The sequence below is a fragment of the Salvelinus fontinalis genome, chromosome 22 (genome assembly GCF_029448725.1).
Source record: "Salvelinus fontinalis isolate EN_2023a chromosome 22, ASM2944872v1, whole genome shotgun sequence".
Lineage (NCBI taxonomy): Eukaryota > Metazoa > Chordata > Actinopteri > Salmoniformes > Salmonidae > Salvelinus > Salvelinus fontinalis.
Genome location: NC_074686.1, coordinates 20,651,891 through 20,665,546, shown reverse-complemented (window position 1 = coordinate 20,665,546; position 13,656 = coordinate 20,651,891). Strand labels below are relative to the sequence as shown.

Genomic DNA, 13,656 nt, shown 5'->3' with positions numbered 1-13,656 from the left:
TATGCATGTTGAACGAGTGGATTACTCAAATCGATGGAATCCAAAAAGCTACCGCTAAACTTTGTTAAAACAAGCCAAAATAAATTTATATTTAATCCTCAGGTACCCTAAAATGTAATTAAACTATAATATTTCATACGGAAAGAAGTATGTTCAATAGAAAAGTGATATTAGCAGGTGCGCGTCCTCTTCATCGCACGCGCACAGACTGATTTCCAACTCTGTGTTCCTGTACAAAACTCAGAATTCTTCCTCGTTTTGGAAGAAACACACCTGAAACCTTGAACAAAGACTGTTGATATCTAGTGGAAGCCATAGGAATTGCAATCTGGGAGCTGGATTGAACTTTTTCCCTATATGTTCGAATGGAAGAGCATGGCCTCTCCCAAAAATAATTTCCGGGTTGGTTTTTCTTTGGATTTTCTACTACCATATCTATTGTGTTATAGTCTCCTACATTATTTTTACATTTCTACAAACTTCAGAGTGTTTTCTTTCCAGTGGTACCAATTATATGCATATCCTGGCTTCAGGGCCTGAGTAACAAGCAGTTTACATTGGGCACCTCAGTCAGACAGGAAGTGGAGAAAAATAGACCCTATCCTGAAGAAGATTTATTAACTTCATAGAAGTAGCATATCTCAGACAGTGGCCTAGGAGAATAGCGAGGAGTCTCCTGTATTCATCACACTGTGTTTGACTGAAGTGGCGGGAAGGTATCAGGCTGGCTCTCTCAGCATCGTTAGGCTTCCTGTCCTCTGGGGGGTATAGTGAATGATCAGGACCTGGAGACAGGGCTGCTGATGGTATTTTTGGAGAGGGAGAGAGAGGGAGAACCAGGGGGAGAGACAAAGACAGACAGACCTGAAAGAGAGATATAGAGAGATAGCCTTTAGCTAGCCAGAAACTGATGATGTCTGTGTCATTATCATTGCAGGGCCAGGCAGGCCCGGCCGGTTCCACTGGACCCCCAGGATCTAACGGAGAAAAGGCAAGTCCTCCTCAACTACACCCGATTATCACCCGCACACTTTTACCTTCCATAGAACATAAATTATTGAGTTGAATACCTGAAAACATCCAGTGGTTTGTGTCTTATGTGTCTTATGTCCCTTGCCATACAACACAGTGGCCAGAGGTGATATGCATTATTTATTTACTGTTTGTCCTACAGGGTGTGAAAGGTGATAGAGGACCCCAAGGAGGGCCTGGAGACAAAGGTGAAATAGGCCACACCGGACCCCCCGGCCACCCCGGTGCTGCTGGCATCATGGGGAATCCTGTGAGTACCTATACCTGCCTGGTGGTACTACCGGTGCCTACCATAGGCCATCATCTTTGCTATTTAGTAGCCTAGTCTCATATCCCTGTGTGCTGTATCCCCAACTCCTATGGTCATTACAGTAGGATGAATGTTCTTTCTGACTCTTCCCTCTTCGTCTCTCTGTAGGGTAACAACGGTCAACCCGGCCCCATCGGTCCCCCAGGAGCCCTTGGAGAAAAAGTCAGGATGTTGTCAATGTGTTTTATTTTCAGACCACATATTGCACTACATGTCATCAGTTTTCTATTGGCCTCGTCCCACTGGCTGGCCATATAGGTCAACTGGGCTGAGTGTTGTTTTGGCAGAGGTCATTAATCATCATAGTGTTGTTGTTGATTTATCATGGTTGAATCTGTGGAACTATCTTGTGTCTGTTTTCACCCTGCAGGGCAAGGAGGGGATGAAGGGAATCCAGGGGCCACCAGGTCTACCTGGCTTAATGGTGAGAAACGCTGTTGATAAACTTTTGTGAAGGAGTAGAAATGACCTGCTGAAGACATAAAATATTATTGATAGTAACAATACTAGTACAACCTCTATCTCAAGCTTACCATGATAACATACGTGGAACTTATGGAGTGGACTGTAAATAGACAGTTTGAAATTAAGTCTAAATTCTAAAAGCTGAATGTTCCACAGGGTCAAATGGGCAAAATTGGCAAAGATGGCCGCCAAGGAGAACAAGGAGAATCTGTGAGTACACATGATATGGCCAAGATATTATTCCCAACATGTTCTGTATGTCCTGTACTGTATATCTAATTAGGGCTTCATTTCCAGGGATACATTCTGTACATAATCAGTCATAATGGTCTCTGGTTATACATGGCACAATATGTATCCCCTGCATATTTACCTGCACATCATTCCCTTGGTGTGTGTAATCTAACCATGTGGTGTGATCTCAGGGTAAACAAGGAGAGCCAGGAGCACCAGGACAACAAGGACTCAGGGGAATGCCTGTGAGTAACTAAAACTATGGGGAAGATTATTTAACTGTGTGGTTAATGAAAATATAATTACACTAGTAATATTGCTGTATTCATGTTACTGCTTATCTCCATGCAGGGCTTCAAGGGTCACAGAGGAGAGCCTGGACCACCAGGGTCAAAGGTCAGTCCATTGACTCCCATGTCACAATAGTCAGCACGTTAGATGATTAGGCCATAAAGTGTTGAATATAAACGTGGGCTTATGTCTTCCCTGGTCTGTCAAGATGAAATTATCTCACTCTCAAAATTGTGACACATGACTGCTCTCATTAAATCTGACTCAGCTCTCAGCTCGAGGATATCCTCCACAGCAGTGTGACAAATAGCATGTCTCAGTATAGTGTGACCTTTATAGTGTGACCAATGGGATGCCTCATTACAGACACCACCGAGGCACTGAAACGCAGTGCCAGGCTCACATCCCCTCCAGTCTTTTCTCTGACCGAGATGGACCAAGTGCCCAAGTGCATCTCCAGAACACCTCTCTTAAAACAGAGGATTATGTTGGATTATGTTGGATTGACTCCTCTCTACCTCCACGTCAACCTATGGATTTTAAACAACACATTGGATGTACTGTATAAGAGTGTCTCGCCTTGACCCCAGACTCGTACATCCAGACCGTCAAGGTCAAGGCATTGGACTTTTGCTCTAATCCCCATAGATTTGACCATTGGAGCCCCTTTCTATAGCTGTAATCAAAACATTTTCTATAGAACTAAATTAAGAAAAGAGAGGCCTACTGTGAATTGATTGATTGCATTGATTAATATATTTCTGTTCTTAACCAATCAGGGTGAAGATGGAAAGGAAGGCCGTAGTGGACCAGAGGGTAAACCTGGCCAAGACGTGAGTATGAACACCAATTTAGCCAATCATTACTCTGTAATTATCAACATACAGGGAATGTCTCACTAATATATGTGTTGTGTTTGTTTTTGAAGGGTAATATTGGACCACTTGGACCAGAGGGCCTTGCTGGCCGGAGAGGGGAGAATGTAAGTCACCTTTACACTGCAGTAGACAAGCCTTTATCTGCTGACACTTAGTACAGCAGACTTAGCACGATGACAACCTGGTTGATAGAAAGTGACACTAATGTCAGTCTGTATTTCTCTCTCTCCCTCTCACTCTCTACCTCTCTTGCTCTCTCGCTCTCTCGCCCTCTCTCTTTCTCCCTCCCTCCTTCCATCTCTACCTCTCAACCTCTCTCAAGGGTAAACCTGGTGAACCAGGACCTTCAGGAAAGCCAGGAGCCCCTGGTACTCCTGTGAGTGATTATTTGTATACAGCAGTAACTGCTCTTAACATTGCAGACGTTGCGACTGTGAAAACAGGAACATGCACATACAGTGAAACGCTGTTTGTATTTTGCGAACACAGCAGCTTCCCTCTACCATGTATCTGGTACTCCACAGCCAGCTAGACCAAGCCCTACCAAGCCCTTGTAAATATGAAAATGAATCACTTGCAGCTGTTTAGTCTTCCACCGCAAGATCTTTTAGGAGATTTACCTCCAACAATAGCAACGTTCATCAGAACGTCAGAAAGCAAAACGTTAAGTTAATCTCACCTAGTCCCTTATAACGAGTAGTGCTGCCTGTGAGATAATGGCCCCGGAAAGGATGGCTGCCGTTTTATGGGATCTTAACCAACCGTGCTATTTATTTATTTTTTTCCGCATTGTTTGTAACTTATTTTGTACACAATGTTGCTGCTACTGTCTCTTATGACCAAAAAGAGCTTCTGGACATCAGAACAGCGATTACTCACCTTGAATTGGATGAAGAATTTTTCTTTAACCTCTCTTGGGTATGTGAGACGTTAGCGTCCCACCTCTTCAACAGCCAGTGAAACTGCTGGGTGCCAAATTCAAATACAGAAATACTCATTATAAAAATTCAGAAAACAAAACATATTTTACACAGGTTTAAAGATGAACTTCTTGTGAATCCAACCACGGTGTCAGATTTTAAAATGCCAAACGGCGAAAGCATACCTTACGATTATTTGAGAACATAGCCCAGCAGACAAATCATTACAAACAGTAACCAGCCAAGTAGAACAGTTACACAAGTCAGAAATAGAGATAAAATTAATTCCTTACCTTTGATGATCTTCATATGGTTGCACTCAGCAGACATTCATTTACTCAATAAATGTTCCTTTTGTTCGATAAAGTCTCTTTATATCCAAAAACCTCCGTTTTGTTTGCGCGTTTTCTTCAGTAATCCACAGGCTCAAACGCAGTCAAAACAGGCAGACAAAAAATCCAAATTGTATCCGTAAAGTTCATAGAAACATGTCAAACGATGTTTATATTCAATCCTCAGGTTGTTTTTAGCCTAAATAATTGATAATATTTCAACCAGACAATAACGTCGTCAATTTAAAAGGTAAACAAGAAAGGCACTCTCTCGGTCGTGCACATGATAAAGCTCTGTGACACTTTAGGGTCCACTCATTCAGACTGCTCTTACTTCCTCATTTTTCAGAATACAAGCCTGAAACAATTTCTAAAGACTGTTGACATCTAGTGGAAGGCATAGAAACTGCAATTTGTGTCCTAAGTCAATGGATACTGTAATGGCATTGAATAGAAAACTACAAAACCCCCCCAAAAACTACTCCCTGAATGGATTTTTCTCAGGTTTTTGCGAATGCCAAATCAGTTCTGTTATATTCACAGACACTATTTTAACAGTTTTGGAAACTTTAGAGTGTTTTTCATCCAAATCTACTAGTTATATGCATATCATATCTTCTGGGCCCGAGAAGCAGGCAGTTTAATTTGGGCATGCATTTCATCCAAAATTCCGAATGCTGCCCCCTACCCTAGAGAAATTTTAATGAGTCGGACGAGAAGGAGTTACTTCAGACACCCAAACAGGCCCTCATCCCCGTCATTCGAAGGAGAAGAGACAGGATTTCACAGAAGGAGATCGTGGTGCCTTGTGAGGATCAGGCGATGAGTGGCTAATCTGCCTTTGCCATCAGTACTATTGGCCAACGTAAAATCGCTGGATAATAAAATGGATGAACTAAAAGCACATATACCCTACCAACGGGACATTAAAAACTGTGATATCTTATGTTTCACCGAGTCGTGGCTGAACGACGACATGAATAACATACAGCTGGCGGGTTATACACTGTACCGGCAGGATAGAACAGCATCCTTTGGTAAGACAAGGGGTGGCGTCCTAGTATATTGAAAAACAACAGCTGGTGCATGATATCTAAGGAAGTTTTGAGGTTTTGTTCGCTTGAGGTAAAGTATCTCATGATAAGCTGTAAACCACACTATCTACCAAGAGAGTTTTCATCTATATTCTTTGTAGCTGTCCATTTACCACCACAAACCGATGATGGCACTAAGACTGCACTCAATGAGCTGTATACAACCATAAGCAAACAGGAAACATTTTATTACCAGGACGTGTACTCTGAGCACGCGCTGACCAACTGGCAAGTGTCTTCACTGACATTTTCAACCTCTCCCTGTCTGATTCTGAAATACCAACATGTTTCAAGCAGACCACCATTGTCCCTGTGCCCAAGAACACCAAGGTAACCTGCTTAAATGACTACCGGCCCGTAGTACTCACGTCTGTAGCCATGAAGTGCTTTGAAAGGCTGGTCATGGTTCACATCAACACCATTATCCCATTATCCTAGAAACCCTAGCCCCATTCCAATTTGCATACCGCCGTAACAGATCCACAGATGATGCAATCTCTATTGCACTCCACACTGCCCCTTCCCACCTGGACAAAAGGAACACCTAAGTTAGAATGCTTTTTGTTGACTACAGCTCAGCGTTCAACACCATAGTGCCTTCAGAGCTCATCACTAAGCTAAGGTCCCTGGGACTAAACACCTCCCTCTGCAACTGGATCCTGGACTTCCTGACGGGCTGCCCGCAGGTGGTAAAGGTAGATGACAACACATCCGCCACGCTGATCCTCAACACGGGGGCCCCTCAGGGGTGCATGCTCAGTCCCCACCTGTACACTCATGACTGTATGGCCAGGCACAACTCCAACACCATCATTAAGTTTGCAGAATGACACAGTTGTAGGCCTGATCACCGACAACGATGAGACAGCCTATAGGGAGGAGGTCAGAGACCTGACCGTGCGGTGCAAGGACAACAACCTCTCCCTCAACGTGATCAAGACAAAGGAGATGATTGTGGACTATAGGATAAGGAGGACTAAGTATGCCCCATTCTCATTGACGGGGCTATAGTGGAGCAGGTTGAGAGCTTCGAGATTTGGCATGGGTCCTCAGATCCTCAAAAGGTTCTACAGCTGCACCATCGAGAGCATCCTGACGGGTTGCATCACTGCCTGGTAAAGCAACTGCTCGGCCTCCGACCGCAAGGCACCACAGAGGGTAGTGTGTACGGACCATTACATCACTGGGCCAAGCTTCCTGCCATCCAGGACTTCTATACTAGGCGGCTTCAGAGGAAGGCCCTAAATGCCCCCACACATTGACTCTTTACCGGTACCCCCTGTATATAGCCTCGCTATTGTCATTTTACTACTGCTCTTTCTTTGTTTTTTGTTTTTATGTGCATTTTTCTTAAAACTGCGTTCTTAGTTAAGGGCTTGTAAGTATGCATTTCACTGTTAGGTCTACACCTGTTGTACTCGGCGCATGTGACAAATACAATTTGATTTGATTTGAGTGTTCATCTACAGTATGACTACGCCATGTGAAAGTCATAAGTCCCCGTGTCTCTGTGTGTATTACAGGGTCCGGCTGGAGCCAAGGGAGACCCTGGGAATCCAGGATTACCAGGCTTTAGTGGTCCAAAGGGACCTTTGGTAAATACGGATTCCTGCTCCTCAACGTCATTACTAGTGTGCTAAGCTACTGTTGCTACACCTCCTAGTCCTTCATGTTGGAACAGTCTGAGTTGATGTTCAGCCATAAGAGGATTTCAAGTTGTGATGCAAGCATTTCTGATTTGATCAAATGTATTTCTACTTAAACGTCTCTTCCTTCCGTCTCTCTATCTATCTAGGGTCCTGCTGGTCCTGTCGGCCCAGAGGGAAAACAGGTAAGAACCATTGAGTGATTGATTGATTGATTGGTTCGTTTGTTGATTGATTTTTGGAGACATATTTCAATTTTCATCAGCTACTTTTAGTATCTTTACACTATGAAATTGATATGATGTGGAACATGGATTGGGAGATGTCTTGCCAACGACACATTAAACAAACTCCTTGTCTGTTTCACAGGGTATGTCAGGCAGAGCAGGAGAACGTGGAGTCAAAGGAGAGAGGGTGAGTACATACAGGACCATGCCCAACCAAAGACCATAAACAGCATTGTTTAAATTGTCTCTGAGTGTGTTTTGTTGGATGTCTTTGTAGGGCGACTCAGGTGGGAAGGGAGATAAGGGATCTGTTGGAGATCCAGGTATGCCTGGTAACCCGGGGCCCCCAGGCCATAAGGGCCACACAGGGATGATGGGTATGTCCGGCCCCCCAGGAGAGGCGGGACTTACCGGGCCTCAGGGAACACCTGGAAACCCCGGACAACCAGGACCACGGGTGAGTAGTGACTTGAGTACTTGCAATGGCTCCCCAGAGTTAGCCGCCAGGTTTTAGCTCAGCAGGCGAACACAGTCTTGTTGTTTACAGAATACTCTGGTTCATATCCAGTCACAGTCAAAGTGCTATAGAAAATAGTACAGACATCTATAACTCGATGACGTAAACATGCTAATTTCTCCTTCCAACAGGGAGAGTCAACATCACTGGAAACAATGAGAAGGCTGATCCAGGAGGAACTAGCTAAAGCGTTAGATGGTGAGACTGGCGTATTGTTAGGGACGATGGGACATTAGTGCAATCTGCAATGTATGCAATGTATGTTTGACCTCATATGAGCTGTGCAAGTCCTAATCGTGTGTTCCACCTCCAGACAAAATGGCGTACCTGATGGCCCAGATCCAGCCGGCCCATGTGAAGAGCACGGCAGGTCGACCAGGACCTCCAGGCCCCTCGGGGAAAGACGGGAGCCACGGTCGCCCCGGACCTCCAGGGGAGCCTGGCATGCCTGGGCAGAATGGAGGAGACGGCATGAGGGGACCCATGGGTCCTAAAGGTAACTGATCCAAAGTGAAGTCCCATTGTTATTGGTCACACGTACTGTATTTCTTGATTCAGATATACAGACACTGTGAGAGCATAATACTAAAAAGTGTAATATTGTTAAACCACTACATGAGAGGTTTCAGGTTTCCACAAAACACATTTTTTGCCAACTATTGATATTAGTTGCCTTTGGTGGTCTTGATTTAGGTAGTCTTGATTCAGACACTGTCTGTAAGAACGTCATGTGAGTGTTGTCTATCATCTCTGTGCCGTCCAGGTGAGAGAGGATCAAGAGGAGACAAAGGAGAAAACGGAGTTGGACAGAGAGGAGAGACTGGACCATCAGGTCCTATAGGTACACTACTGTTGATCTATTACAGCAATATATCAATGGAATGTCTCTATTACTACAATATCATTCTAAATGGATGATTGTTTGTGTCCATCTTGAGATCCGTAGTTGCTAAACTGTGCACTATCCAGCACGAGTGGGGTGAGTGACTGACACTTGAACTCCCTAAGAAAGCAGCAGTTGCTTCAGTGTGACTTTGCTACTCCACCCCCCAGGTCCAGCAGGTATGCCAGGCTATGGTAAGGATGGGCAGTCCGGGGTGGCTGGAGCTCAGGGAGAAGCAGGGAATCCTGGCCCCCATGGCCAGCCAGGCCCCAGCGGACCCCCAGGACAGTGTGACCCCTCCCAGTGTGCCTACTACGCTAGTCTGGGATCACGACCCCACACCAAGAACGTCAAGAGGACTTAAAGAGACAGAGACACACTAACTGCTTCCAAAATGGCAACCAATTCCTTGTATAGTGCACTACTTTGGTCAAAAGTAGTGCACTATAAAGGGAATAGGATGCCATTTCGGATGCAGTTAGAGAGCTACAAATCCAACGTTTTATGAACTGGGATGTGTCAGGATGAACCAAGAACTTTTCTTTCTATAAAAATATATCTCCATAGTTTGGAGGGAGCTCGAGAGAAGTGTTCTGCCTGCCTGCCGGTCAGAATGAGTTTGTTTTTGTTTTTGTTGTGGGGGTTGGGGTTGAAATGACCAGGGGAAGTGGGTGTGGAGGGTTGGTTAGTGTCTGGTAATGTTATCATCAAGAATTACGTAATTTGTTCAACTTAGACGTACTGCCATTGTTCCTATCCGGCTTGAAGGACCATGTATAAGACCAGCGACTACAGTCCTGCTTACTGGGCTTACTGGGCCTGGGTTCAAATAGCCTGGCACAATGGAACCAATGGAATAGTCGTCAAAAGTGCAAACCCTGCTGATCTGGCACTTTAGGCAGGCTCAATCAAATGCTCAAAACTATTTCAAAGAAAACAAATACCATCTGTACCCATGTCTGGTAAAAGATGGAGCCACAGTTACAGAACGGCCATTTATACCATAATAGCGTTGTCAGTCTCCCAACGTACACAGTCGTCAGTCTGGTATGGGTTTAACATTAGATTCAACCCATCAGTCAGTAGCCACATCATTGATCCAGCAGTAGGCAGCTCCTCTGGAGTCAACTGGTAGTGATCCAGTCAAGTTATTTCTATTGATGGGAAGGGAGCATTAGCCTGAATGAGGCACAATCTGAAATGTCAATATTAAGTTTCATGGACGGATCTTTAATGAGGCTGTGGATGGTGGTGAACAACTACACCAATGCTTTGTTTTGCCTTGCTTGTAAGCTTCTAATAGTGCAATTGTCTTGAATAATGAGAGCCGGGCCACCAGTACAGGACATGGTGAATACTGAACTTTCACATTCTCTGGGTATCTGTAGAATTACGATCTTGACCTTTATTACAATCTAAGATAGTGTGTCAACAACAAAACCATTGGTGACAGCTTTAATTGCCTATTGTGTGTTTGTTCATTATTCCTCCAAAGGGAATCCAACTTCATGAATGTGCGTAAGGCCATTAAGTAGACAAGACCCGTAAGACTTTCAAAAGGAACTGGAAACTACAAAAGGAAAACTACATTTCCCATTTCTCTGGTGATTCCACAGAGTCTGCCAGTAACCAGTCTGGAGAGAGAAGGTATTTAAACCACAGCTTTTGTTCCAGTCGTTCCTCAAACGTTGCTTGTTTCCTGGCTTCACGCTACGTTCTCTGTAAAGTGTCACTTCCTCCTGCTTATTAGCCAGTCCCCCTGTGGCACAGGCAGGCCAGGGACACAGTGACTCAAATAAAGACATTGTTTTAACTAAATCGTTAAGTGCTATACAACATGAGTTCCTTCTTCCCTGTTTTGTGATTGGTAAAGTCAGTGAGTATTCTGTCTGAAGGATGTCTCTCATCCCACGTCCCTGGTGGACCAATTATACCCTCTCTAAAACTCACAAGATGAGTCGAGGGAGAGTCAGTGAAAAAAAATACAATAGATTACTCACTGCTCACTCGAGGGGAATTATTTTGGCTTGAAAAATGAGAAGAAATTTAAGACATCAACATTGAGGTTCCGAAATGTTCATCAGGTCACCAAGAAAGTAAAATAGATATATTGTCTTTTAGATCTTCCTTATATGGATGTGAGCCTGGATCCAGCATGTATTTCTAGAACACAGTAAGAACACCCACAGTCTTCCAGAACCCAGTCCAACAGCCACAGGGTTCCAGAACCTAAGCCAACAGCCACAGTGAAAACCCTGTTTGGCCATCTGCACCTCAGGTCACTTCACTGAAGGTCGTCCAAAGTGCTCTCCTGAATATTTATAGCTAAATATACAGTGTCTACATTGCCCACTGTACTGTAGCCTATAAAACTGTGCCTCATGATCCATGGCAGTCAAAGGAACAGAGACAGTATACTCTTCACTGACTTGCATACACTTTACTACCACATCACAGTGGAGATGTGTGGACTTCGTTATGAATTACATTTCAGAATGCCAAATAGGAGAAATATAATAGTAACATAACGTTTTTTTAAATGGAAAACGCTTGTTAGCCCATTGATATGAGCATTAGAATGTCTGACGTTTGCTGCCACTGCTCACCATAGAAAATAATGCAGAAGGTGCAAGTTTCTAATTATGTTTGGCTTGTTTCCTCATTTCATATACATTTGTGATAATTCAAAACAACCAACTGTATGTAACTGATTTAGAGTTTTTGTGAATTATACTGTTAAATTATTCACAGTTTGAAATACCAGTAGCTTACCGTATGTGGAATGTTAAAAATGTTTTTACGATGGTAATCCTTACCTGTTTATCCTAAAATATTGGTGCTAAACTATCCTAAATTAGTGGCTGGTATGCTTGTACGTATTGGAAAGGTGTATTATGTACTGTATCATGTTGTAATAAAGACTGGAACAGCTCATTTTTTAGAAAAAGGCTTTTCCTTTCCTTTGTGAGTAATCTTTCTGTGTCCTCTTATAAGTGCTGGTATGAATTGAATTCTCAATTGTTAGGTTTCCTACTTAACCTCTTTGCTCAATGTCTAATACTACCAGCTAATTTACCGGTAGACCCTGCAGGCATATGACAAGTTCATTGCTTCTTTTGAATGTCAATCGCAACTTCTACAGCCCCATTGAAATGAACAGTAATCGCTCAGTTTAAAATGTTCTCCCGTTATCATTTGCATAGCATGCACAATTGGCAGTTCTGTAAAATATCTAACCAATTTTTATTGCTAATCAGAATTGTAATTTTTCTGAAACGATTCGTCGTGCAACTGTTGGTATGTTAGTGTTTTATGGACAACCTATCGCCTATTATTCTAAGGGATGAGGACAAATAGATGCCGTTGAGAGGCGGAGGGGGGGGGGGGGGGGGGGTGATTGGAGGGGGAGGAGGAAGAGTAGGGGGATGGGGAGGAGGGGGAAGAGGAGGAGGAGGAGAAGGAGGGTGAGGAGGAGGAGGAGAAGGAGGGTGAGGAGGAGGGGAGGAGGAAGAGTAGGGGGATGGAGAGGAGGGGGAAGAGGAGGAGGAGGAGAAGGAGGGTGAGGAGGAGGAGGGGGAGGAGGAGGAGGAGAAGGAGGGTGAGGAGGAGGGGGGAGGAAGAGTAGGGGGATGGGGAGGAGGGGGAAGAGGAGGAGGAGGAGAAGGAGGGTGAGGAGGAGGAGGGGGTGGAAGGGGGAGGGGGATGGAAAGTAGGGGGAGGAGGAGGAGGGGGAGGGGGAGGAGAAGGTGGAAGAGGGGGAGGAGGAGGTGGAGGAGGGGAATGGAGAGGTGGAGGAGGAGGAGGGAGGTGGAGGAAGAGGGGGAGGAGGAGGAGGCTAGCTCTAGCCTGCAGTAGCCCAATCTCCTGTTTCAGCCAACGGCCAGCAACCTTCTAAAGGTCATATTGACTCAATAAATGAATCTCTGGTGTATAGACTCAGAGAATGGGATGTTGGCTCTCCTCTCTCAGTAACTAGGCAACGGTGGACTGGAAGACCCTGTTGACGTTTGTAACAAAAACTGCTCAAACTGGTCCCCAGGAGGTCTTGGTCCATCCCCTGGATGTAACAGCTTCAACAGATAGAACTCTCCAGTGGTAATCATGATGTCACAAAACATCTCTCAAATCGTAATGCTGAAAGTCACAAAGCTGTCAATACATAGTATTTTGGGCCTCCCAGGTGGCGCAGCGGTCTAAGGCATCCAGGGGATGGACCAAGACCTCCTGGGGACCAGTTTGATCAGTTTTTGTTACAAACGTCAGCAGGGTCTTCCAGTCCACCGTTGCTTAGTTACTGAGAGAGGAGAGTCAACATCCCATTCTCTGAGTCTATACACCAGAGGCGTCACTACAGATCCGGGTTCGATCCCGGGCTGTGGCGCAGCCAGCCGCGACTGGGAGACCCATGAGGTGGCACACAATTGGCCCAGTGCCGTCCGGCTTAGGGGAGGGTTTGGCCGGCCGGAAAGTCCTTTTCCCATCGCGTTCCGGTGACTCCTGTGGTGGGCCGGGCGCATGCATTCTGACACGGTAGCCAGGTGTACTGTTTTTCCTTCTGATACATTAGTGTGGCTGGCTTCCGGGTTAAGTGAGCAGTACGGCTTGGCAGGGTCGTGCTTCAGGCGATGCATGGCTCTCGACCTTTGCTTCTCCCGAGTCCATATGGGAGTTGCAGCGATGGGACAAGACTGTAACTATCTATTGGATACCATGAAAAATGGCATGTTATATCTTCCCTGGAGGGCCAATATAAAAAAATTGACTAACGGTTTGTTCTAAAATGCTTCCCTAAAGGTAAAGGTAGCTGTTCACAAAAACAACTCACGG

General features: G+C 44.9%; 1 protein-coding gene across 1 annotated transcript in view; it reads left to right on the top strand.

Moving 5' to 3' along the window:
* Positions 1–11,763, top strand: part of LOC129820011 (collagen alpha-1(XXII) chain-like) — an 82,600-nt gene extending 70,837 nt beyond the window's left edge. Inside the window, exons 45-62 of the mRNA XM_055876799.1 lie at positions 938–991; positions 1,175–1,282; positions 1,451–1,504; positions 1,713–1,766; positions 1,964–2,017; positions 2,233–2,286; positions 2,393–2,437; positions 3,112–3,165; positions 3,261–3,314; positions 3,533–3,586; positions 7,080–7,151; positions 7,352–7,387; positions 7,572–7,616; positions 7,707–7,886; positions 8,078–8,144; positions 8,260–8,442; positions 8,710–8,787; positions 9,000–11,763. Of these exons, the coding sequence (XP_055732774.1) occupies positions 938–991; positions 1,175–1,282; positions 1,451–1,504; positions 1,713–1,766; positions 1,964–2,017; positions 2,233–2,286; positions 2,393–2,437; positions 3,112–3,165; positions 3,261–3,314; positions 3,533–3,586; positions 7,080–7,151; positions 7,352–7,387; positions 7,572–7,616; positions 7,707–7,886; positions 8,078–8,144; positions 8,260–8,442; positions 8,710–8,787; positions 9,000–9,193 (1,440 nt within the window). The 3' untranslated portion in view covers positions 9,194–11,763. The remainder of the gene's footprint in view (positions 1–937; positions 992–1,174; positions 1,283–1,450; positions 1,505–1,712; positions 1,767–1,963; positions 2,018–2,232; positions 2,287–2,392; positions 2,438–3,111; positions 3,166–3,260; positions 3,315–3,532; positions 3,587–7,079; positions 7,152–7,351; positions 7,388–7,571; positions 7,617–7,706; positions 7,887–8,077; positions 8,145–8,259; positions 8,443–8,709; positions 8,788–8,999) is intronic.
* Positions 11,764–13,656: the final 1,893 nt, after the last annotated feature.